We start from the raw sequence: 26,635 nt of genomic DNA, 5'->3' as shown, positions 1-26,635 counted from the left end.
TTAAGGTCAATTTCTCGGACATGGATTAAGCCAAATCCTATTGTAATGCCAGTGGAATTTAACCATTACAAACCATATTTAGTCTATCTTAGTCTGGAACACTGGCTCTTACAGTGATTCGTAGCAGCCTGCATCAAATGTCGTTTCAGAATTACAGGGAAAGCCTTTAAATGTAGTATTCATGAAAGCAGCCTTCGATTCACGGTGGTGAGAGCAATTTACCCATCATCCAACGCGAATAAACACAAAACAGTTTCAAGTTATATCACATATGAATGAATCCACGGATGGCAAACACTTTGAATTACCCAGCAAATTAACAACAGTAACCCAGATGGAGGATTAACGCCTCAAAACGTCCTTCCATTAGTCTCTGCAGTACAGCAGGAGTGTTAAACCCATAAGGTGAGAGATGCAGGCCTGCCTGGTGGAGCCCTGCTAAAGCCATGGCACGCTGTCCAAATGAACCGAAGGAGCGTTTTGGCTTGCTTAACCCTCACCTTTTCTTTAAAAGATCAAGTTTCTTTAGATGCTGGGGTGAAGCAGAGAAAAGTTCCTGAGACAGCCCCTCCGTCTGGTGAAGGAGGGAAGGAGGGACCTTTTTTTTTCTTCTGTTAAATGGGAACATGCCTGAGCTCTCTGGTGTGCCCGGCACCTCCCCAAAGCCTAGGAGTATAAAAGCGTGGGGAAAAAGTTCGTTTAGGCAGTAGGGAGTTTCTGCTGGGGTCTGGACTGGAGTCAGAGAAGACCGGACCCTACTGTGTATGATTGGAGTCTAAAAAAGAACTTCCCTCGCCTCAAAGAGTCTACATGTCTAATATTTAGACATGTTCAGCTTTGTGGATATTCGGCTGGCGCTGTTGCTCAGCGCAACAGTGCTTTTGGCAAGGGGGCAAGGCGAGGACGACCGTAAGTATCTCTTCAGCTTCTTTTGATAGTTTAGCTCTTTTTCTCGGTTGATGAGGAAAGAGTGAGGGGCAGTGATCAGGCTGCAAAGGGCAGAAGCAGCAGTGGGAGCTGTTTTGTCCAGGCCAGCAGGGCTGTTCAGTGTGCTTGGTCGTTTTCTCTCTGTATATGGACTTTTTCCCCAAATTTCCGTTCATTTGAACGTGAGAGGAGAAGCAGCTCCAGTTGGAGCTGCACGAGATCCACTGAGCCTTGGCTTGCATGCATGCATGGAGACAAGTTGGCACAGGTTTGGAGACTCGTCCACCCTCCCCTCTCCACCACCTCCTCTTCTCCATGCGCTAGTGATGCCCTGGAGCTATGCTTAAACAGCTGCAAAGTTATGGACAAACAGAGAGGCAGACTGAAAAGTGGAAAAGAGCAAAGTGGCAGAGCACATCCAGCTGAACTGTTTGCTTTTCAAACGCCTTTTCAGTGGAAACACTGTCGATTTAGACATTACTGTTCCTTGCGTGGCAAAGAGAAGGTCATAAAACGGCTGAGTTAGCGGAAACGACCAGCCTGAGGTTCATTCTTCCAGTATAAGCTAAGAAAATGTTACATTTGTGGTGTAAAGTGAGAGGTTTTTGAGGTTTTCTCATGGAAAAATGGATGATCTCATCTTTGGACCAGAGTATGGAGCATCTCACGTAGCCTAAAGCTGAATGTGAAGTTACATTCAGATCATCAGAACTGACAGTCATTTTGTCTACTTAAAGGTAAAAATGGCTGAAAAACGGTCCAAAAGCTTAAAGAAAGTGAGTTCACAATAGTCAAAGTTAGACATTTGTGACTTGCCTACGCGCTTTGAGCAGCAGTATCGCGGTCCTAGAGCGCCCCCAGGTGCTCAAAGTGGGGACTGCCCGTTTTGGCAGCACATCCAGAGCCCCCACCCCGCCTCTGGAGTTTTGATGATAATGTAAAACACATGTGGACCTTGCAGACTTTCCACTAAGCGAAAACGTATGTCGTTGCCAAGCCGACAGTCTTCTGTTATTTCATGATAGACGGCGAACCCCGAAAGACGTGGAGATTTTCCCTGCGCCTTTATCCTCGCTTGAGAAGAAACACATCGTACGGCGCCACCTAGAGTCACGCAGGCGTCATTACAGCAGCTGGAGGCCACGGATTTCAGCTGCTTTCCTAGAATTTCCTTGCAGTGTTTTTGAGCTTGAACTTTTATATCGAGCAAATGCTGACCGCTACAAAAGACGACACGACACAATTTCAGTTTATAACATAATAATGTAATGTAAAAACATAGCAGTGTAATAACATAATTATAACGTAGTATGATGACAGCTCGATGATTGGGCACTTTTTTCTTTTTTTTGGCATAGCCTACGCTTTTGGATTAATAAGGAAAAAAAGGAAAAAGTTTTTTTTTAAATAATCATTATTCTTCTTCTTCTTATTATTATTATTATTATTATTATTATCATTATTATGTTCTCAATTCTAGGCCTAACACCATCAATAATAATACCAATAGCAACACAAATTATAACACTAGTGCTAAAAACAAAACAATAAATTCTACTTTATAGACAATATTATTTAAATAAATAAGTATTTTGTTTACTTTATGTGAGCGAAATATCTTTTATCTGCATTATGAAAAAAAGGAATAAGTCAAAAATATAGATAGATAGGTTCGTATGACCGAAAATTAAAATAGCGTTGTTTCCGTCCTGTGACGTCATCGTGCTGTATTATTCTCTGTGTTGATCTGTGTCCTCAGGCACAGGCAGCAGCTGCACGTTGGACGGCCAGGTCTACAATGACAGGGACGTGTGGAAACCGGAGCCCTGCCAGATCTGTGTGTGCGACAGCGGCACGGTCATGTGTGATGAGGTGATCTGCGAGGACACCAGCGACTGCGCCAACCCGGTCATTCCCCCTGATGAGTGCTGCCCCATCTGCCCTGACGACGGTACGCAGCCCGTCTCTAAAGCCCCGCCCACTCCTGTACTGTGGGAAGCGTTTGCGTTTGGGGAAGCTCAGGGACCGCGCGCGCTTTAATGCTTGGGCCTCATCATTTTGGGTTTTGAAGGGAAAATAAAGTAGAAGGGAGATTAACAGCGACTCTCCCTCGTGGATTTCAGATTTGACCATCGCTCTTCTGAAGTTTCCGTCTTTCTCTGGATTAAACGTTGCCAATGTTAAACCAGAGCTTGCGCAGTTCTACCTGTAGGTTTGACCTCTTGGCCTTTGGCCCACTTAGTAAACCAGGAGGCCAGATACAGGTTACAGGGTCATGTGCTGTCATTTGTTGAATCAGCAAATATCATAGGCTTGGCAGTCCTATATCATTTGGAAACGTTTCATTTACTTTTATTCATCTATTATATTTTTATACGATTTTAATTTTTTACATTTTCTTCATTTTGTAGAATACCATGAACCCAGAGTTGAGGTAATTGCTTATTTTTCCTCATTTATACCACCATATTGCATCATTTTCTGTTTATTTACCTACACATTTATTTCTTTACTTATTGGTTTAATTGGTCAGTTAGTTTGTAGTTTTCCATTGCCATTTTCTCCATGTATAGGTCAGATTATGGTGAAATCAGATTGCCTTAACCATTCATTTAAAATAATAAGAGATATTTTAATAACATTTAATAAATTATTTACTTTTTTGGGGGTAAACCACATTCTAATGGAGCTCTTTCTTTCTTTACTTTACTGTTTTATAGGGGCCCAAGGGTATGCCTGGTGAGAAGGGTGACAGGGTAGGTTTATCTTTCCATGACTGCATTTTTCCATGACTGTCATTCCATAAAGCTGCATGGTTTCCTGCTCTTAGGGCAAAGAAAGAGTATTTTGTTGCTATTGTATTTTAACTGTGAAAGTCTAGGGTAATTCATGTGTTTAGGCTACTGATGCCAAGATGAAAACATGTAGGCCTTAAAGTTAGCCATCTAGCTACATAGCTGCATTTTAGCTGATTATACCACCAACCGCATTGGCCTAACCCAGGTAACATTACATTAACTGTAATACAGCATGATCAATAATGTACAATAACACAACATAATTTGTACTGAACATATTTAATTAGCATATTGTTTTGGCAAATGATCTAAAATGTAAACAGTTTTGTTATGTATGGTTTATAAACTGAAGGAATACCGTTGAAAGACTTTAGACCACCTGCATCTTTAGGCGGTCTGAAGGAAATGTTACTAATGTGGATCCTGCAGATTACTGTCTAAATGGCCATATAGAGTTAGGAGGTTTCCTTAATGCACACATAAATAAACATCATTAGATCTGCCTTTGTAGGTTTAATAGGCCAGCTTCCCTTTTCTCACACACTCACTTTTTTCGTTCTTCCTCAAACAGGGTCCTCCTGGTCCTCCCGGCAACGATGGCATTCCCGGACAGCCTGGACTTCCTGGGCCCCCAGGCCCCCCTGGACCCCCTGGCCTTGGCGGAGTAAGTAACTTACTCTGGAGAAAGAAAATATCAAACATATAACACAAACTGAGAAGCAGTTTCTCTAGCCCTTAGGGCTAGTGCATACCACAAAGGCCTTACTGCTAACTCACCGAATAATCTGGACTCAATGATCTGGCTCCAAGAGAGCCATAGGGTAGAATTTATAACAAGGGAGCTCTTCCAGAGAATCTCAGGTTAGAGTGCAAACCCATTTCAGCACCTCTGGAGTGGACAGCGTTCTGAGATTCCTTAGTAAACCACAGAAAGGCTATATCTGCCACCAAGAACCTCTAGAACAAATTCTGTTCAGAGGAATCTAAGCAATACAAAACTCCTGTATCCATGTGGTCCTTGAGGCTTAATTCATTCTTGATTAATTTGTAACCATGGTAGAATAGGTCACATCACACATTTCTGATGTTTCTTCAAAAATGCAGTGATCATCTGTGCTAATGTTCATTAGAACAAGGAATTTGTCAGTCCTGTGGATCTCTATTCATCTCTCTGATACAATAATAACTCTACATTTTACTCTCTCCACAGAACTTTTCTCCTCAGATGTCTGGAGGTTTTGATGAGAAGTCTGCTGGCATATCCATCCCAGGCCCCATGGTAAGGACACACAATGCTGCCAGTTTAATGCATTGCTTTTCCTTAATAAACACATGGACTTGTGTTTCTTCTGCTCTTAGAATGCATATAAATCCACAATTAGCTTAGAACAACACTATCTTGTGAACCTGATGAAGTGTTCAGAAATGAGCTGATGAACTGAATCAGATGTGTAAAAACAAGAATCTAGAACATTGCAATGCTGTGGCCCTTTCTTCTGCTGTGGTCTAGACCCATATATCTATCTAGACACCACTAGTCTAGACCTATTAAGTTTTATGTTCCAACATATTTTAGGCCTTTTAGCCTCCTCTGCAGGCTGCAAGAACTTGTCACTAATCTACTATACATATATCTTTACCTGATTGTAGTTTTGATGCCCACACATTCAATTCAGTATTATACTATAGTGTACCAACATGATATAACATGGCAACATTAGAGTAACTTGACAACCCATTATCACATGAAGCATAGACAGAGAACTCATTGCCTTTTCTCTTCTTTGTCCTACAGGGACCAATGGGCCCCCGTGGTCCCCCTGGACCTCCTGGCATTCCCGTACGTATTCTCCACCTTTGTTATTGATCTGATTCTGGCTTGTTGGTCTTTTGCTAAATGTAGCTCTACTTAAATGCAAGATGTTGCTGCTGACCAGTAAAGCAGTGCACAAAGACACTTCTACACTACTGTTATCTGTTGTAGACTTTACAATTTGTGTTTTTGTTTCTCTCCTGTAGGGACCCCAAGGTTTCACTGGCCCCCCTGGTGAGCCTGGTGAGGCTGGTGCTCCTGTAAGTCTGAATACATCATCAGTACTCACAAAACATAAACACATGCTGATTTCAGTGCAGAGGTTAATGCCTCCAGAGCCCTGGAAAACTGTTAAAGCCCTACTGGGGTCATAAGGTGCTTAAATCATAAACATAAATCCATTTTAATTACTCCTACCAATTTCTTTCAATTATTTCTGCTTTATATTTTGCATGCACAATTTAATTGGGATTAACAAGGTTAACTAAGGTCAAAAGGTCAGCAGATTTCTGAGTGCTGAACTGAATGTCTCACATTACCACTGCACTGAGGCAATGCATGACATGTTAGATGTAATGTTATAGCTATGGTGATTTTGAACTAATAATATTGCTATACATTTCTATCACTTTTGATCATTTTGGTGAAATGTTACTCTTCTAGAGCATCATAGCGATGGGTTCAGCATGTTTTCAAATGTCTAACCTGTCTTCTCCTGCTTGGTTTCTGTAGGGTCCTATGGGTCCCCGTGGTGCAGCTGGTCCTCCAGGAAAGAACGGAGAAGATGTGAGTGGCTCAGTCCAACTTGAACTTTGCATTTCCGTTAAAACACCACAAAGATAAATAATTTGAAAAAGATCTTCATGAAATTTAAGCATCCCAGACCACCTGCTCTTTTTAGCCTTTACAATTCAAGTTTCTGACCACTTCTACTTTGCTCACATGGCTGTTAACTTTCAAAATGTTAGCGTAGCAGAATAAGTTAAGCTAATCCTATCTCTAATTTTGTATCTTTCACACTACCACAGTCAGTCTGAGTTGTCACTATAAAATATATTTTCCTTCATGGTAGTGTGGATTATACATGGCATTCCTCTACTGAAGATTATGAGAGTTTCTGCTGTTTTTCTGTCTTCTTTCTCCAATGCTTTTTTTCTTCATCTCTCTTTCTGTAGGGTGAGTCTGGCAAGCCTGGTCGCCCCGGTGAGCGTGGTCCTCCTGGCCCTCAGGTGAGTGTCCCTGCATTTATAATCTTCTATCAGCCCTTAGCATTGTAATGAAATGACAACAGTGCCAAAAGGCCTATTTAGAATGATGCTGTAGGAGATCCACTTCTGGCTCCCTAAAGAAACTTTCAGTAGATGTTTTTTTATAAAGTCTAGGCCAAGAACGACTTAGCAAACTTAATTTTTAAGTACATATCTTTCAAAAATAAGTCCTTCTCCTCATCTTTTGCATTCTCTTTCTCTTTTATACAGGGTGCTCGTGGATTCCCCGGAACCCCTGGACTTCCTGGCATCAAGGGACACAGAGTGAGTGATCATGCCAATGGAGAGGCCACATTTACAGCCTGGTGGATGTCAGCATCAGTCAAGTCATCCTAAATCTCTCATTTGATCTTCCCTTTCTTAGGGTTTCAGCGGTCTAGATGGAGCTAAGGGAGACACTGGTCCTGCTGGTCCCAAGGTTGGTGACTGATTAATGAATTCTGCTCACATTTGCTCATACTTGCATTATAAAATTGCATGTGTCATCATGCAGTGCTTTATAACTTCTTGATTTTGCCCCATAGGGAGAGCCTGGTGCAGCTGGAGAGAATGGAACTCCTGGAGCTATGGTGAGTGTCACCAGTATCTCTAATATTTTTAGCATCTTTAATATTTTCATACTTAAAAGCTTAGATGCCATAAAGCATTGGCTATAAATGCAAGAAGACACAAAGAGGATTCTCCACCACCTCTGACCTCCTCTTCATATCTGATTCTCTTTTCCAGGGTCCTCGTGGTCTTCCTGGTGAGAGAGGCCGTGCTGGTCCCTCTGGTGCTGCTGTAAGTAACTGTACACCCCTTATATATACCTCATCACATACATACTCATAGGTACCCATACTCAAGGTTTTCTTTTGCATCATTCTCTCAATAAGGATCCCTAAAAGGGTTGTTTGGAGTGATATCGTAGAAGAAGCACTTCTAAGACTTCTAGTCTTAGAACCATACATTTAGGCCAAGAACCATTTAGGAACCCTCATTTTTTAAGGGTGAGCTGACTCCAGAGAAGGTTTAAAGTTTAGAATCTAAATGTATTTGTTTCAGTATTGAATTCCCAAATTAGAATCAATTTCTCTCAGAAGGAGAACTCAGTAGTCCCAAGACGTCAGATGGAGTATAGAGCTAGAAGAAGGACAACACAGACCTCTTTGAGAAAACCACCCCAATTCTTGACTTGTCTCATTAATAGATTTTTGTTTTGTTGATACCAAAACATAAACAATCAAATGCTGCTTCAGCCTGTCCACAGCTGCAAATATTCTGCTGATATATTTACTTATTAAATAATTATCTGATATTGCTTAAATGTTGTTTTATCAGCCTAGTTCACCACTAGGGCTCTAAACCACCTTTGGTCTGGTCTGTTTTTACAGGGTGCTCGTGGTAACGATGGTGCTGCTGGTGCTGCTGGTCCTCCTGTAAGTAGCCACTTTTTAAAAATTTTGTTCACTTTCAGATAATATTACATTTTATACTATTTATTTGGGTCAGATTTTGTTTGTAGACTGCATGTCACTGAATGAAAATATCAATATGAGGCTGAACATGTTTTTGTTCCATTTAGGGCCCCACTGGTCCTGCTGGTCCTCCTGGATTCCCTGGTGGCCCTGGAGCTAAGGTAAGAGTCCTCCATCACTATAAGCAATTTCGGCAGGGAAAGAGCACAGAAACTTGCAGATCATGCTATGTTTTATAGAGCAAGCCTTTTTACTGTACATCATAAACTTGCTGGATGGTATTGTAGTTGAGTTCAGCTACTGGGCCCAGTGATTCATTCTAATTGGTTATAATAAATCTCAGCGGTCCACCAAAAGCTGCCCTGGTTTTTGTTTAGTTTGAAAGAACACTTCTTAAAGGAGTGTTGATTCTGGATCATTGAGTTAATGGGGTAAAGCTTGTATTAGTTAAGGTCATTGTAGGTCAGTTAGAGATGTACCTTTGTTTTATGGCGCACCTGCTTTAGGTTCACACAATAGATTTGATCCATGTCTTTAGCACTTGGTCATGCAACGGCCATTTCTGCTTCAGTGAAGACTGATTTAAACATTTAGGCTGGACCTTCAGACTTCTTCTCTGTTGCTTTCAGGGAGAGGTTGGCCCTCAGGGAGGTCGTGGAGCTGAGGGACCCCAGGGAGCTCGCGGTGAGCCTGGTAACCCCGGACCTGCTGGCCCTGCTGGACCCGCTGTGAGTGGATTCTCTTGACTCTGTGAATTTTTATAAAATATATGTTTCATAGGGAAGCTGGAGCATTACGTCAATTTCATTTCGATCCATTCACCACTTTTCTTGTGTTCTAGGGTAACAATGGTGCTGATGGTGCTCCTGGTCTTAAGGGTGGCCCTGTAAGTGGATATTTTTTAGCAGTCTATCATTTAATTTAGCAGTTCAGTGCATACTTTTGGCAGTATATTACTAGACTTAGCAGTCTAATCATTAATTTTATCCAGCAAAGGTGTTGCACTAAATCTCTGCTGCCCTCTACAGGGTGCTCCCGGAATTGCTGGTGCTCCTGGCTTCCCTGGACCTCGTGGTCCTCCCGGAGCTGCTGGAACTCCTGGTGCCCCTGGTCCCAAGGGTAACACTGTAAGTACATGTTTGCTTAATTGGAACAGTAAATGCCCTTTTTTTCAAGAATTTGTAAGCTGAAAAAAATAATGCACATGACTGTGATGAGGGTTTGCCCCGCTGGGCAGCCATAATGTCCTTCAAAGGATATTAAAACTTTCTGTTTCCTGTGTGATAGGGTGAGGCTGGTGCCCCTGGAGCCAAGGGAGAGGCTGGTGTCAAGGGAGAGGCTGTAAGTACATCATCTTTAGCACCTTAATTTGTCATCCTAATTAAAAAAGCTTTTATAATTGTTATGATACAGTAAACCAGACACCAGTCACATTAGCAGAACACACCACTACATGTTTTATTAAATATGTTATTTTTTGGGAACATCAAGAAGTTATTGAATAATAGGTAATATGCAATAATTATTTATTTACAGTAATTTCTTCTCAAGTTATCCACCTCAAGATTGTATCTTGTTTTGAATACTATTAATATCCTGGATATAATTTTATTATAACTTAATTCTTGGTGTTATGCAGCCATCTCAAATGTTACAGAACCATTTACAGCTCTGTCTATAATTCTGCATGAATCAGAAATGATCTACAGCATCATTTATGGCATTTGTGGATAGCATCTATCTATGCTGTTAGGTGATTCAACTGGCAGTTTGTCTGACTTCCTCTCTTTTTTATCATTACCTAGGGTGCACCTGGAGTTCAGGGACCCCCTGGACCCCCTGGTGAGGAGGGCAAGAGAGGAGCTCGTGGTGAGCCTGGTGCTGCTGGTGTCCGTGGACCCCCTGGCGAGCGTGTATGTCCCCCTCTGACTGTTCTAATCTCACTTTCACATTCACATTCATCACCTGCTCTTCTGAGTAATTCAGTGTTGTATATGTCACACCTGTAGTGATTAGAGTTATAAATAACTGATCTGATTCTTTAGGAAACAGTTCATTCCAGCATGAAATTGAAAATTTTGTCAGGATTCAGAATTATTAAAAAATAAAATCTGAAAACACAAGTTTGACTGGAAGAACTTCTTACATACTAGTGAAAATATACAATAAAAACAATACAGTATGTGTTTCTTTAGATTTTTAAGCTTGGAAATAGGCCGAACATTAGCGCATACTTTATTGAATATTGTTATAAAAATAAATATACTTTCAGATTGATGCATCACAATGCATCTATACATTTTTATATTTCTAGTACTAACCAAGGAGATCAACATGTAGGAGTGATAAAGAATAAAGGCTGCCTTGCAAATGTTTACCAGAGCCCACAGTACACATCTGAGCTTAAGCACTGAAACACCAGGCCTGATCCACCATCCCTTCTCTCTACAGGGTGCTCCTGGTGCTCGTGGTTTCCCTGGTGCTGATGGAGGTGCTGGCCCCAGAGTGAGTCTAACATGTTTCACATTTTGCAGTATAGCTAATAACAGGTAGAACATTATGAAGAGTACTATCTCTTTAGCCCACTATGCTTAAGCCAATCCTCATCAATTCCTTGTTCTCTCCTTTATGACAGGGTGCCCCTGGTGAGCGTGGAGGCCCTGGAGTTGTTGGAGCTAAGGGTGCCACTGGTGAGCCTGGCCGCAACGGCGAGCCTGGTATGCCTGGATCAAAGGTAAGAGTTCTTCTGGTCATGTAACAGAACTAGAAAAGCTAGAGTGGACATTGCCAAAGTAGGCCACCACTGCAACATCAGGTGGCACATTCAAGATGGCTGATAGAAAAATAATTACGTAAGCATGTTTCTTTCAGCCATTTAGTAGCAGTCATCCTTAAAAATCTGTTATCTGTTAGCACCAAAATTAGGTGAGCATATGGAGCTAGATCTTCATTATTGCTATTTTCTCTTTTACTATATATTTTTTTACATTTCTACGTAGTAACTTTTGTTGCTAGCTCAGATTTGGTTTGGCCTTCTACAGGCGTGGCCATTCTACTAATTATAGATTTGTTTACCATTATATTTACTTATGCTTTTTAATCATAGTACATATAAATTTAATCATACGCTGCCTTCTTCTTCCCTTTTCAATTTAGGGTATGACTGGTAGCCCTGGTAGCCCTGGACCTGATGGAAAGACTGGCCCTGCTGTAAGTATCCATCACCAAAAGTCTGTATTACATGACATGAACAATGTACTGTCCCATTATTACATTACAAATGTACCTCATTTACCCACCTTTTAATCCAGCTTCAGTATCATACCTCATTTAGCCTTTTTGAATAACACCACTAGTCTGAGCATGACGTCAGCTGAATGGATAACATAATGAGAGCAGATCTGCAGTTTACAGTCAACAGACAGTGCTAGAATACTTGGAAATACAAATCCTCACAGACATGCATTAGTCACCATAGTCTCATGAACGAGCAACACATTGAATGTCTCTACTCTTGGCAGGGAGCTCCCGGACAAGATGGCCGCCCCGGACCCCCAGGCCCTGCTGGAGCCAGAGGTCAGCCTGGTGTTATGGGATTCCCCGGACCAAAGGGTGCTGCTGTGAGTGTCCTATCCTTATCTTTTACGCTGATCCAATGAAAAACAAACCTAAGATATGTGCTTTGGGATTAAACTTTAAAATGACTCATTTTGGGAATGCACAAAATGATCAGTAATATGGCACCAAGTTACGAAAGCACTATAAATGATGAATAATTTGCAAGTGGCCTCTGATTACTGCAACATCTGTATTATTTAATATTTGATAACTGTGTCAAAGATTTTCTTGAATCTAATGAGGAGGACAGAGGGCTTTTGTCAATGAAAGGGAAAACAAATGCTTCCAAACAAAAGCTGACAACATGCTTTTTTACTCTCTGCAGGGTGAGGCTGGCAAACCTGGTGAGAGAGGTGTGATTGGTGCTGTTGGTGTTCCTGTAAGTATCTACATCTTTCCCTTTCCACAACATAGAAAAAACACTTCTGCAATTAATTTTAAGGGTGTATTTTCTCTTCCTCATGATGTGTTTTTGTATGTATGCAGGGTGCTCCTGGTAAAGATGGTGATGTTGGTGCTCCTGGTGCTCCTGGCCCCGCTGTAAGTACTTCTAATATCCAACAATACCCCAATATTTATGCTTCGTCATTTTCTAGTTGCCAGTTTGTAGGTACGACTACCTTGTATTTACACTCACTGGCCATCTTATTAGGTACATCTACCTTATAGGTGCACTTGGCAGGCACATTGTTAATGACTGTAGCCCCTCAAAAATGTATCAGTCCTCCTTTACTCCATCCATCAGTGGAAAGGAAGCACCACAGGACCACTGCTGACCAGCTGAGTTGCTGGGATTACTGGGTTTAGAAAAGTCCACCACTTAAAAATATCCAACCAACAGTGATCCTGTGGTCAGAAACTGATCACTAATGAAGGGCTACAGGATGACTTACACAAATCGTGCACGGTAAAGGATACAATAAGCACTATAGTCTCTAACTGTACACCTACAGAGTAAGAAGGAGGGGGCAGGGCCGCCGGAACCATGGGGGCGAGCGGGCATTTGACCCATCACTTTCTGACTGAGTTCAGATCCCTTACATCAATAAGAAATTAAACTACATAGAGCTTTGACCAATACATATGAACAGAGTGTTAAACCTATTAGCAGAACCAATCAGGATCTCCATTTCAACCTGAAGGCATGACATTTTTTTTCAAATAGTAAAGCCTTCATGAGTTTGTGTTCAGTGAGATCAGCTGCAGCTCACTGATCTTGTAAAATTGTTTTTACTGCAATACATGAACTTATACACAGTCACAGTTTATGTGGTTTACGCAGAGCGTATTTTTGTCCAAGCATCATCGACCTGTTAAATCAACAAACTAATCATAAAGAAGGAGATATCAACTGTGACTATTACTATTGCCATTGTGATACACTTCTATTTTTCCTATTTTCATGGTGGCAAATGTCAGAGTAACAGAGCACCTGCCTTCGTGCTGAATTGGTGTGGGGTTTAGAAAATGAACTGGGTACAAAAACAGCCTGATGTTCTTTAGAGAGGTTAGCAAGCAGAGTTTGGCATCTGAGGCTGAACCCAGTGAAGCAAACACTGGTCTGTTCATGAATAGATTTATGGAGACATGCTATTAGCATAACATGAGAGGTAGTTTTAGTCAGTGGCTTAATTGCTTTTTTTGAAACAATATGTTTTGCCCCACCACTTTGGGAGGTGTGCTGCCACCCCTGGGAGGGTGCATCTGATAAAGTGGCCAGTCAATGACCCAGACAATTCTACACATAGCTGGTTACTCCTACTATTCCAGTTGATTCATTTAATATGTCACTGTGGTTGCTTTGTGCACCTTCTGGCTATGACAAACCATGATTTTCTTTCTTTTGTCTACAGGGACCTGCTGGTGAGAGAGGTGAGCAGGGACCTGCTGGTCCTCCTGGATTCCAGGTGAGCACATAGTTCTCTTAAAAAAGACCTATCGCCTCATTTTATGTGGTCCCTAAGATCAGTGCTCTCATCACTTTGCTTTTTCTCTCTGTAACAGGGTCTGCCCGGACCTCAGGGTGCTACTGGTGAGCCTGGAAAGCCTGGTGAGCAGGTAAGATAGTCCAGTTGATAAGCATCAATGCACTAGCCAGGATCAGAAGTTGAGGTTAGTGTACTTAAAGGGATGACTGTTGATGATACAAGCATGATCATCTCTGTTGCAGGGTCTGCCTGGTGAGGCTGGAGCTCCTGGACTTGCTGGATCCAGAGTAAGTATTCACAGCATTCATAGCCTTGCAGGTTGTAAGGCTTCTACTTGACAAACGTGCAGACCTTCACTAGTTCCATAACTAATGGCCTCTTTCTATCTCTCTTTTCTGTTCAGGGTGACAGAGGATTCCCTGGTGAGCGTGGAGCCCCTGGACCTTCTGGTCCCGCTGGCCCTCGTGGTTCTCCTGGTGCTGCTGGTAATGATGGTGCCAAGGTGAGTGTCACCTGTCTTTGCTTTGTTGTCACACCAAATGTGTTTTAGGTTTATTCGGCAATATAAAACATTTAACACAGCAACAGGCTGGACTGATGTAAGGACAATCGCGTAAAATTGATGCTGAGGTTGCTAGGATAATGCTTTATCACGCTAAGATAGGATTTGGTAACCTAAGCTAACCCAGGACAGCATGCAAAGGGACACAGTTTTTATTTGAGGTATCAGTTAGTAAAATAAAACAAATACAATCTGTAGTAATCATGGAGGCCTTGTCAGTCAATTATTTCTGGTAATAATAATAATAATGCTAATAATCTTTTCTTTTTCCGTTACTTCTCTCTCTACATATTTAGGGTGAGAGTGGTGCCCCAGGTACCCCTGGTGCTCAGGGTCCTCCTGGTCTTCAGGGTATGCCTGGTGAGCGTGGCGCTGCTGGTCTGCCAGGTCTCAAGGGTGACAGAGTGAGTGCCACCACAACTGTGTTTTCATAGCACACATCTAACTAGATTTTCCAGTAAACTCGACTCAATAATTTCAATAACAAGCAATAATTTGATCAAGTAAATTTCCCCAACCACTGGTTGCTGGTAGGGAGTTCTTGTGCTATTGGTTTTAGACACCCTAGCTCTTAGTAGTTCTTGAGATTATTTTATATTCTGTATAATTAGATTAATTGGTCCACTTATCCAGTGGATTGTAATGTCACTAGGCATGACCCTCATATGCAAAATAGGACATGATTAAAATAATTTGGTGATTATAATGATATGTAATTGAAAAGCCTAACAGAAATCCTTAAAAGATCCCTATATCATGTATGAAATTGGAGGGAATGGTGTTAAGGTAAAATCAAGCAGATATTCATGTGACCTATAGCAATGCAGTACTTGGACATATTTCCAAGGGCAGGAATAAAATGCTTCCCCAAAAAAGAGCAAGACGGCCACTGAGTTTGCCCATAAATATTTTGGAGGTATAACCCTTTTAGAAGTTAACAACATTGAAGATTCGGTCAGTACTCACACTGTTAATAATGAAAAACAGAGCTGATCTGCAAACATGTTAGGCTGATGATAAGGCATGTATCTGAAAAATGCTGCTTCTTGTTTGAAGGTGTATTGTAATACCTGCATATCATATAATATTTTTAATTGACATGATTTAGGGAAACTTATCAAGCAAGCCACCTCTCAGTGCACTATACTGACATGCAATGTTTTTTTTTCATTGACTAATGGCTCTGAATCACACCTTGCCACAATTAAATTACAAAAACGAATTTGATTTTAATACCAATACCAAGTGTAGTATCACAACGCTCGATACCAAATGCCACTATTGCAAAAACGTAAAAACACTAATCATTGTCTGAACACCAAATTGAATAATAGGAAGAATATTCAGAAAAGTCTATTTTTTATTTATTTATTCAATGTTTTTCATCAGTACAAAACTGCCTTGGCATGAAATCCTCTTGACTGGAATCAAGCATATTAGTGTAGCATGTAGCAGAGATAAACTTGATTCTCTAAGACTTATTTTACAATGCAACACTTGAAAACTGATGTCACATTGTCTCTCTTCTCAGGGTGACCAAGGCGCCAAGGGTGCTGATGGTGCCCCTGGTAAGGATGGCATCCGTGGTATGACTGGACCCATTGGACCTCCTGGACCAGCCGGTGCTCAGGGTGACAAGGTTAGTCTCTCTTAAACTTTATATCCGAAATCATTGATCACAGAATCAGCTGACCTCTTTGGGGCTAACTGTATTGGCTCTATTTTTACCAAGGGAGAGCCTGGTGCTGCTGGACCTGTTGGACCTACTGGTGCCCGTGGACCCCCTGTGAGTACTTGTCTCTGTCCAGGATAACATTTAGCATACACATTTTGAAAGTATCAAACCCCGCCACTGTCTCCTCTCAATGAGCACGTCTCCTTGAATACTAGCTCACTTAAACATGAAATTAGGGTACTTCGATGATAAAAATAATGATCATGTATCATTTCACAAAACATACCTTTTACAGAGCTGCGCAATATGGACAATAATGATCCTTTGCAGTTATATCCCTACATGTACTAGTTGATATGCCTTGCAATACTATAATACAGCAATTAACCTTTAATGTGACAAAGCTAAAGATGCAATATTTTGATCAAATTTATTCACATGTTAGATAATGTGAATGTCTTAATTAATCACATTAGTTCCCTTAAATGACTTTAATCTCCACTCCCAGGGTGAGCGTGGTGAGACTGGTGCCCCTGGACCTGCCGGATTTGCTGGACCACCTGTGAGTACCTACATAGATTCACACTCAACCTAAATTTACACACTCTTCTCATTATATAATGTAAGGTTTCAGGCATTTCAATGAAACCCAACCTGACAGGTGATTCAAATATATGTAGAAAATTGTACCAACTCCAACAAATGTACCATGTGTACCAGTTTTTCTAATAGATGTTCTTTATTGAACCAAACGTCTTTGGCCTACCTAAAGCAACCCTAAATAGTTTATGATATGCAACATGTTAGTTTGTCAACAGACTGGCTGACCATGTCTCTCTTCCTTAAATAGGGTGCTGATGGCCAGCCTGGTGCTAAGGGAGAGCCTGGAGATACTGGTGCTAAGGGTGATGCTGGTTCCCCTGGACCTGCTGGAGCTACTGGTGCCCCTGGACCTCAGGTAATGTCACATCCAAACCTGTCTTGCATAAAGCTAATGCTTTGAGTGTCTAGCTGTTTGTAGCAAAACGATGAAAGCAATATCATGACTTATTGTCATTATATGCTTAGAAATATATCATAAAATATTAACATTATGGATACGTTTTTCCCCTTGAATATTTTTGTCACTAAGCTATTGTTTGACAAAACTGTTGCAACTACAAAAGTGAAGCTGAATATCCACAACAAATTTACGATGCAACAATGCTCCACTACAGGGCCCTGTTGGTGCTACTGGACCCAAGGGTGCTCGTGGTGCTGCTGGACCTCCTGTGAGTATCAGACATACATTTTTAGATTTCTTGAATGGTACTAGACCTTTATATGTACAGAAAAGTAATCACATTCTATAGTTTCAAGATTAATATCCTGTTTTGACGAATCAATCTCTCCACTTCTTCTGTTAAGGGTGCTACTGGTTTCCCTGGTGCTGCTGGCAGAGTTGGACCTCCCGGCCCTGCTGTAAGTTCTTCAGTGCAGCTCACAATAAAAACTCTGTAACCGACTACGGTTATCTGCACAGTTTACATATCACTAAAAGAACCTTCGATTATTACTGGCTGAACACTCAAATGCTGTTCCACCTCTGCTCTGTCCCTCACAGGGTAACGCTGGTCCCCCTGGACCTCCCGGAGCCTCTGGAAAGGAAGGCCCCAAGGGTAATCGTGGTGAGACTGGAGCTCCTGGTCGTCCTGGTGAGATTGGTGCCGCTGGTCCTCCTGGCCCCTCTGGTGAGAAGGGATCTCCTGGTGCTGAGGGTGCCACCGTAAGTCTTTCATACTATCTGTAAATATGATCTCCTCAAACACAGGTATTGTCAAATAACAAGTTATCTTCATCATTTGCTGTCCTTTGCAGGGACCTGCTGGTATCCCCGGACCTCAAGGTATTGCTGGACAGCGTGGTATTGTTGGTCTTCCTGGACAGAGAGGCGAGCGTGGTTTCCCCGGTCTCCCTGGCCCATCTGTGAGTGTTCTGAGTAACTGAAAACTCTCTAATCACAGCCTTAGTATCTCCAGTCAGTGAAACAGAATTCTATAATGGCAAATTTAGACAAATTTAGTAGATATCCTTTTAAGATGCTAAAACCTTAGCAAACATTGGTACCCATTCTTCTTGATATACTGGACATGTTAGGGAATTGCTCAATTCATTAACCTTGTCAAATGCCCTGTCCTCTGCTAGGGAGAGCCTGGCAAGCAGGGACCTGGCGGCCCCGGTGGCGAGCGTGGACCTCCTGGCCCCATGGGACCCCCTGGACTGGCTGGACCTCCTGGTGAGCCTGGTCGTGAGGTGAGTACATTTACCTGTACACCCATACTTGTTGCACACGGCTTACAGGGACATCAATAATTTTGCATTATAGTGAATTCTCTTAGTAGCCTATCTTGAGGTTTGATGTCATCCGAAAACAGGACAAACCAAACTGTTGAAAATTTTGTCTCCTAGGGAACTCCTGGTAATGAGGGTGCTGCTGGCCGTGATGGTGCTGTTGGCCCCAAGGTGAGGCGAACTCATCCTGTCGTCATACATTAATTACTCAGCCACCAGTTTTTCCTCAAATTATGCCCTAAAACTGTGCTCTTTCTGTCATTTTCTTTGACCTCAGTTGACAAAGTTCTCTGTTTGCCTTCTATAGGGTGACCGTGGTGAGACTGGTGCTTCTGGTGCTCCTGGTGCTCCCGGACCCCCTGGTGCTCCTGGACCCATTGGCCCTGCTGGAAAGACTGGTGACCGTGGAGAGGCTGTGAGTGGTCATTCCACATTTGAAGCGAATCCAGTTCCACTACAACTACTTTTAAACAAAGATACCCTCTTAAATCAATATATGATGGAAAAGCAGTGTCTCAATGACTTTTCACAGCAATGTCCATCTCTCTACTCTTTCAGGGTCCCGCTGGTCCTGCCGGTGCTCCTGGCCCAGCTGGTCCCCGTGGCCCTGCTGTAAGTTCATACTGTAATCATTCCATTGTTACCACACACCTATTAATGCTTATAACAAAATCAACCCATGGAAGATCTAAGCAAACTCCAAGAAAAAACACAGATTGCGCATGAAAAAAAAAACACAGAGGTTGCATTGTTGCCAAATTATTATTGACAACAATCAACAAGAGCCACCACAGGGTGATTTGACCAATGACACATACAGTGATGGCTTGAACCTTATTTACTTTGTCAAGAAACAGTTGTCGGAAACCTCTGTATTGCTGAAACCAGGCAAAAAAGAAACACATGAACACCTTGGCCAATCAATGTCATCCCTTAGAAATATAAGTTATCTTTTAGTCTGACCATATATCCCTCTAAACAGGGACCTGCTGGAGCCCGTGGAGACAAGGGTGAGACTGGAGAGGCTGGAGAGAGAGGCATGAAGGGACACAGAGGATTCACCGGAATGCAGGGACCCCCTGGACCTCCTGTAAGTGACTTCCCATTTTCCTGATGGATAAGCGCACCACAAGTCTCATATGCAGCCACCTCTACAGCAGTAAATGAAACCAAAAATTGCTATAATTCACAGATTTGAAATATTTAAGCATTTAGAGTGATTCTTTAGGTTATGTTCATTTTAACACTGAATGTGATCATCAACCTATAAATGCAAAGACAGATATTCCTGTGGTCCTTGCTATATGATTATGCCATCCAGTATATTACAAAGTCACACATAATTTAGGACAGTACACATGGGCCAGCTGTGGATGAGCTTTAAAAGAAAATGTCTGACATGATTTGATTATGTTCCATTATAGGGACCTTCTGGAGAGGCTGGACCTGCTGGAGCTTCTGGCCCCGCTGGACCTAGAGTGAGTATTTTCTTTTTTAAACTTCTTTTCAATAAAGAGTATATTTACACCAATACCAAGAAATTGTACTGATTCTCTCTCATCATCAACTACTTTGAAATATTGAAGTGGGATATGTGAATATGTTGATATACTTTTTTCCCCCCACTTTGTATAATAACAGGGACCTGCTGGATCTGCTGGTGCCTCTGGTAAGGACGGTATTAGCGGACTTCCTGGACCCATTGGACCTCCTGGACCTCGTGGTCGCACTGGTGAAATTGGACCTGCTGTGAGATACCTTTTCTCTCTATTCCATAGTGTTCAAAGCATATATCACACACATGCTTTACACCTCTACTTCCATCACCCTTTGGTTTAGGGACCTCCTGGACCTCCTGGACCCCCTGGACCTCCCGGACCCTCTGGTGGTGGATTTGACATTGGCTTCATTGCCCAGCCCCAGGAGAAGGCCCCTGATCCCTTCCGTCACTTCCGTGCTGATGACGCCAACGTGATGCGTGACCGCGACCTGGAGGTTGACACTACCCTCAAGTCTCTGAGCCAGCAGATTGAGAGCATCCGCAGCCCTGATGGCACCAAGAAGAACCCTGCTCGCACCTGCCGTGACCTGAAGATGTGCCATCCTGACTGGAAGAGCGGTACGTAAATTGCAGCACTTCTTCCAAAAGTGCCTTCACAGAGACTTTTGCATGGTATGATGAAAATTGGCCACTTTGGAACCTACCAGATTAAGTAAATTTATAGAAAAAATATAACCCTGCAGTTATTCAAGTATTTTATCTAACTTTTGTTATACACAAAACAGGCGAGTACTGGATTGACCCTGACCAGGGCTGCAACCAGGATGCCATCAAGGTCTACTGCAACATGGAGACTGGTGAGACCTGCGTATACCCAGCACAGGTTGAAATTCCCAAGAAGAACTGGTACACAAGCAAGAACATCAAGGAGAAGAAGCACGTCTGGTTCGGAGAGGCCATGACTGATGGCTTCCAGGTGAGGGCCCTCTTCAGGTTTTTACTGATTGCAAGACTGACTGGAAGTATTATTTATTAGGCACATTCTGAATGCGTTTTTTCACTCTTATAATGTCTGTCCACTTCCTTTTTCAGTTCGAATATGGTGGTGAGGACTCCAAGCCTGAGGATGTCAACATCCAACTCACCTTCCTGCGTCTCATGTCCACTGAGGCCTCCCAGAACATCACATACCACTGCAAGAACAGCATCGCCTACATGGACCAGGCCACAGGAAATCTTAAGAAGGCTCTGCTGCTCCAAGGCTCCAACGAGATTGAGATCAGAGCAGAGGGCAACAGCCGCTTCACATACAGCGTCACTGAGGATGGCTGCACGGTGAGTTAAAAAACCTCTCTTACTGGGAGTTTACAGTAAATAGTCATTTAAATTGTTTCATAATATAAAACTATATTCACATCAACACTTAATTTTAACAAAGACAGCAATTTGTCCACTAGATTGGCATACAATTCAAGTATACAAGAGAAATTAGAAATGTAACACTGCAGTAGTTGCACTACTTTCAAAGCACAGCTGATGGCAGACTACTGGATTTCACTTGTAAAAAACAAATCTGTTAAAAAGCTTAAGTTATGTACACAGATGATTCATACTCTTGATCAATTTGTCAAAATTGTTTACTGAAAAAACTTTCCAGTCTAGAACTAGACCTGTTATTTGCTTTCAGAAAACAAGATTAGATTTTTTTGTTGCATTTTCGGTTACTCATGATTCTTTTTTGTTTTTTCCTGCAGTCGCACACTGGTGCATGGGGCAAGACAGTCATTGACTACAAAACAACGAAAACATCTCGTCTGCCTATTATTGACATCGCTCCTATGGACGTTGGTGCACCCAATCAGGAATTTGGCATTGAAGTTGGCCCAGTCTGCTTCTTGTAAAAAAGAAATCTGGACTTGAAATTGTTTGTGTGTTGTGTGTGTGTTTTTTCTAGCAGTCATCTCTCTAAAATCATTTCTATGCATTAAAAAAAGCCCTAGACTTCGATTTGGCTGTCCGAATGGTCCGCTTGCTTAGACCTACGCTTCAGAAGACAGTGGTTGTGTGTTATCAAGCTTTTTTTGGGACCACTATTTTACCACCACCCACACCGAGGATACTTTAGAAGACACATTTGTTTCACTGGCAACAAGAAAATAATATATACCTGTAAAGTGTAAAATCCCCCTGGAGATTAAAACAGAACGGAAAAAACATCAAAGATACAGGTGACTTTTTTTACCACTGCGGAAGGACAATGAAAAGAAAACCAAATGCTTTGTACCATGTTCAGGTGTTAAATAAATCTGTAAAATGATATTTAAGTGTCTTTGTGTTCTACCCATCAGAACAAGTGGCCAACAGGCACAAAAAACCGTCATTGTTCCTTTTGAGCGTCACAGAAAGAACAGAACTAATAAGAGACAGAGCTTCGACTTCATTGTGATATCTTATGGCTACCTCAGAAAAGAAACCTACATTATTACCCAGTGTTGACCAACACCAGGTTAGGATTTTACATGGCAGAAGTATGGTTAAACAAGCAAGTAACAGCTGCAAAAGGTGCTATTTCATGAGGTCCTGTTAGTGGGGTGTGTTAGAGTTGTGCTTTTTTTTAAAAAAAAGTAATGTATTGTTTGTCACTCTTGCTCACAGGGCCTTTGGTGCTAACAATCATATTGTCTTGCTGTCCAGTTGTAACAAATGCATCTCTTGCTAAAGTGTTCTGCTGCAGTCTATGCAGCAGGGATTCAATTAGGGAACAGCAATACAGCTCTGATGCACATAGTCTTTTTGAAGGGTAGAAATAAGCAGGTGGAGTCTGTTTTTTTTCCCCCTAACACCTTTTGACACTTTTTGGTTGTTGTCTTTTGGTTTCTTTACCAAGTCCCCCTCATGTTGTCCAGTGGTTACTTGCAGTGCCCCCTTTTTCTTCCCCTTTTGTATTCGGATCTGTTGTTTTTGTTTTTGTTTTGTTTTGTTTCGAAAGGGTTTTCAAAATAAAAAAAAAAAGATGAAAAAAGAATAGCAAGAGAAATAGAGAATCCCAAAAACTAGTGAGAGAAGCAGACACACAAATAGGGGGGTTAAAACAAGAGGATCTGTACCTATTTTGTATATGTATAATAATTTGAGATGTTTTTAATTATTTTGAATGCTGAAATAAAGCATGTTAAGTGGTCGACCTTATGTTTGTCAGAAGTGATCTTGACTCATCCCTGATTGCCCAATGGACTTGAATGAAGCACAGCTTGCACCTGTTACAGTTGTTGTGACTGAAAGGAAGATTAAAGAAAGTATCAGAAATGGCTGTCGTACAATTGTACTTTTTTATTTGTCCAAAAAGTACTCTAAATTCGAGTTTGGCCTTCCTTCACTGAGCAGTACTTGCTCGGCAGCTAAGTTTAAGAATGTTTTAAATGTCAATTTAAAACTGAGTTGAGCTTAGGCTATGCTACTGTAAACCCTGCTAACCAACGCGAATTAGCATACCTGCATCAGCTCCGGGCTTCTTCTGCCGCTTCTTCTGCTGCTGCTTCTTTAAATCCGGTCGTAAATAATCCAAAACTCAGGCCAGCTAGCTGCTAATCCAGTCCGTCGATGAAACACATGGAGATAAATCCTCATTCTCGGATTAAACCGCTGCGTAAAACAACCATGAAAAGTGATTCCTATTGAATTCATATGACCACAGGAAGACCACACTAAAATCCAATCAGGAAAATCCGACCAGGCAAAAATGTTCCACCATTTATCGATTCCCTTTAAAACCTTTGGTGCTAGAAGGGATGATGTGTCTCTCTCGGCGCCCTCTCGAATGATATGACCCTGCTGGTGGAGTGGAGTGAAGTTGGTACTGGTTTTGCTTGATACAAGGAAGCCATTGTGTGGATAGGTATGTGAAGGCTTCCGTAGTGGGGGCTACCTGAAACTGAAACGCGACCCATTCCCCTACTTTCATTCATTCAATAACACTGGGTGTTTGGGAGCTTCGTAGCACACTTAGACCAGTGTTCTGTTTTTCACTGCGGTGAAGAGAAACGTATATGGCCTGTGGGCTCTCATTCTAGGCTACTCAGTACTTTATTAACAGAATTTAGCTCATAGAGTCAGTTTAAAGGGTAATTTCACTGATGCAGTTGGTTGAGATGTAAACAAAGTCATGAAGAGTGTGTTGATGTCAAATGCTTAATTATACAGAAATATCTTCTGGATTTGAATATACAATGTTGATGCTTAAATAGCTGTAAATCTGGAAAAAAAAATGTTTTCTTAAGGTACCCCTTATGCCCTGCATATGCATATACAATATATGGCTAAAAATATGTGGACACCCCTCTTAATTATTGATTTTAGGTGTTTCAGCCACACCCATTGCTAGCAGGTGTATAAAATCAATCAAATAGCCATGCTGTCTCCTTAGACAAACATTGGTAGCAGAATGGGTCGTACTGAAGATGTGGCACTGACGTTGGATGCCCTCTTTTCCACAAGTCAGTTCATGAAATCTCTGCTGTGCTAGATCTGCCCAGTTTACTGTAAGTATTGTTATTGTAAATCAGAAGTGTCTAGAGGCAACAACAGCCAAGCCACAAAGAGGCAGACCGCGGATGTCAGGAGAACACTACCTATTGGAATGCACAGTGTCAACAGTAAAGTTTGGTGGAGGAGGGATAATGTTCTTGGGTTGTTTTTTAGTGTTTGAGCTAGATCTCTTAGTTTCAGTGAAGGGTAAAATTAATGCTACAGCATACAAAGAGATTTAAAATAATCAAATGCTTCCAACTTTGTGGCAACGGTTTGGGAAAGACCCTTTCCTGTTCCAGCATGACTGTGCACCTGTAAACAAAGCAAGGTCTATAAAGAGATTAGTGTGGAGGAACTCCAGTGGCCTGCACAGAGCCCTGACCTCAACACCACTGAACACCTTTAGGATAATTGGAATGTTGATTATGAGCCAGGCCTTCTCGTCATGCCCTTCAAATGCTCTTTTGGCTGAATGGACACTCCAAAATCTTGTGAAAAGCATTCCCATCGGAGTGGAGGTTATAGCTACAAACCCCATATTAATTTCCATGGTATTGGAATGGTATGTCCAACAAGCTCATATAGTTGTGATGGCATGATGTCCACATACTTTTGACCATGTAGTCTACCTCTCTGCCATGAATTAATTAAAAAATGTTTTAGCTCAAAATCTTATCTCAAAACTACTGTAAAGCAAGCATAAGGCAGCATTTCTGTAAACATTCCATGTAATAAAGTGCATAATGCCTCTAAAAGCCACTTCAAAGAAAGCTTTTACATGAAATAATTACAAATACTCTGCCTGATGTCGAAGACATGGTTTTACCATAGTTTTGAGATAAAGTTTTGGTCTAAAACAAATTTTTAAAATCCATTAATGGTGGAGATGTACATGCAGGGCGTTGCACAGCAAAATAGAGCCCAAAAAAAAAAATTTTCTTATTTGCCACTGTTTTACCATTATCAACATTGCAAATAAATACTCAGAAGGCACATGTAGGTTCACTGGTGGTTTTAGTGGCTTTATTTGCGCTGCAGATATTGCAACCTCTAGTTCCCATCACCAACATTGTAAAGAAATCAGTAAAGTGTCATCGGCTTCTCTACAATGAACCGTTTCATATCAAACTACTCTGAATGACTTTGTTTACATCTCAACACTTAAATTATGCATACATTTTGCAAAAACAGTGGGATTCTCCTGTAAGTAGTGCTTACTATACACTGCTTGTATCAGTTTACCTCCTAGTGAAGGTGCAGAAGAAAATAGAAAGTAAGGTTTGTAGGAAAACTTTCAGCCACTTTGCCAAATGTCAGTACAGGAACATGAGAAGCAATAACATGGGAATAAAAAAAAGAAGTTTAAGGAGTGTGGAAAAATTTAAGTAGCCACGTATAAGCTATTAGTATCAGTATGACATGCAGTTATGTGCTTTGGGTCAACACCTGAATTCAAGGTGCAAAATACAGGGGTTCCTGGGGGATCTGAGACTCCCTGATTAACCTCTTGGTAACTCCCTGAATATCTCAGAATTAAAATTCTGGGGGTCCCTAAAAATAAACATATCATGAAGTTATGATGTTTGTTTGGGAATATAGACGCCCAGATACAAATTCAGGGAAAGGTCATTGTTTAGCCTGCTTCACCCACAATCAGTGAGCTCCTGTCTTTAGTCACTAACTAAAGATGCAGCACTTGTCTGCCTCAGTGGGGCGCTAAATCTGAAAATGTGCCCAATTTTGCAAGAGTGAATTGTTACTCATTTCTCAAACTGAAGATAAGAGATGTGTATGGTCTCCATTAATGTGTGTGTAGAAGACTGCATTAGCAAGCTAGAAAAGAGCATTTACAAAAGAAGAATTGTTCAACAAAACATTTTGTTGCCATTGGCAAGTAAGTTAGCAGCCAACCAACACTGGAGTAGCCAGCCAACATGGGACCCCTGAAATACCAGGAGGTATTTCGCACACTGCCTGAATTTGAATCAGATTTGGTGGTTGTTGCTCAAATAATCCCGTGTTTTGGCTATGCTTGGTTTGGTATATGTGCTAAATATGAATGGACAGTTGTATGCAGTCATCAAACAGAGTCTGGCCATGGGAATGACTATACTGTTGTAGGTGAAATCATGAACCTGCGTTGAATTTTTCTCTCTGGAAAAGTTGACAGCTCAGTGCAATACCCAAATCATGATGTCATGTTACTATATCCAGCTCTCTGACCCCACTG

The 26,635-nt window shown here is 41.6% G+C and overlaps 1 protein-coding gene across 3 annotated transcripts; it reads left to right on the top strand.

Moving 5' to 3' along the window:
• The first annotated feature begins 694 nt into the window (after window positions 1-694).
• col1a1a (collagen, type I, alpha 1a) lies at window positions 695-23,067 on the top strand. Of its 3 annotated transcripts, XM_036589997.1 has the most exons (51): window positions 695-909; window positions 2,687-2,878; window positions 3,339-3,361; window positions 3,648-3,683; window positions 4,297-4,389; window positions 4,936-5,004; window positions 5,521-5,565; window positions 5,745-5,798; window positions 6,271-6,324; window positions 6,714-6,767; window positions 7,017-7,070; window positions 7,171-7,224; window positions 7,331-7,375; window positions 7,533-7,586; window positions 8,180-8,224; window positions 8,371-8,424; window positions 8,893-8,991; window positions 9,105-9,149; window positions 9,292-9,390; window positions 9,551-9,604; window positions 10,069-10,176; window positions 10,715-10,768; window positions 10,899-10,997; window positions 11,420-11,473; window positions 11,785-11,883; window positions 12,207-12,260; window positions 12,368-12,421; window positions 13,735-13,788; window positions 13,886-13,939; window positions 14,052-14,096; window positions 14,213-14,311; window positions 14,668-14,775; window positions 15,903-16,010; window positions 16,104-16,157; window positions 16,555-16,608; window positions 16,897-17,004; window positions 17,264-17,317; window positions 17,454-17,507; window positions 17,650-17,811; window positions 17,904-18,011; window positions 18,231-18,338; window positions 18,495-18,548; window positions 18,685-18,792; window positions 18,936-18,989; window positions 19,360-19,467; window positions 19,802-19,855; window positions 20,019-20,126; window positions 20,217-20,496; window positions 20,664-20,854; window positions 20,971-21,213; window positions 21,633-23,067. In XM_036589997.1, the coding sequence occupies exons 1-51, from the start codon at window positions 828-830 to the stop codon at window positions 21,777-21,779; spliced, it is 4,344 nt and encodes a 1,447-aa protein (XP_036445890.1). In that variant the 5' UTR covers window positions 695-827; the 3' UTR covers window positions 21,780-23,067. The 3 variants fall into 3 exon arrangements, with proteins under 3 accessions (XP_036445890.1, XP_036445891.1, XP_036445892.1); XM_036589998.1 differs by lacking the exon at window positions 2,687-2,878; XM_036589999.1 differs by lacking the exons at window positions 17,454-17,507; window positions 17,650-17,811; window positions 17,904-18,011; ... (3 more) ...; window positions 18,936-18,989; window positions 19,360-19,467.
• Window positions 23,068-26,635: the final 3,568 nt, after the last annotated feature.

This window comes from Colossoma macropomum, unplaced genomic scaffold (assembly GCF_904425465.1).
Source record: "Colossoma macropomum unplaced genomic scaffold, Colossoma_macropomum, whole genome shotgun sequence".
Classification (NCBI taxonomy): domain Eukaryota; kingdom Metazoa; phylum Chordata; class Actinopteri; order Characiformes; family Serrasalmidae; genus Colossoma; species Colossoma macropomum.
The sequence above is the reverse complement of the archived record's forward strand: the minus strand, read 5'-3'. Positions and strand labels throughout refer to the sequence as shown.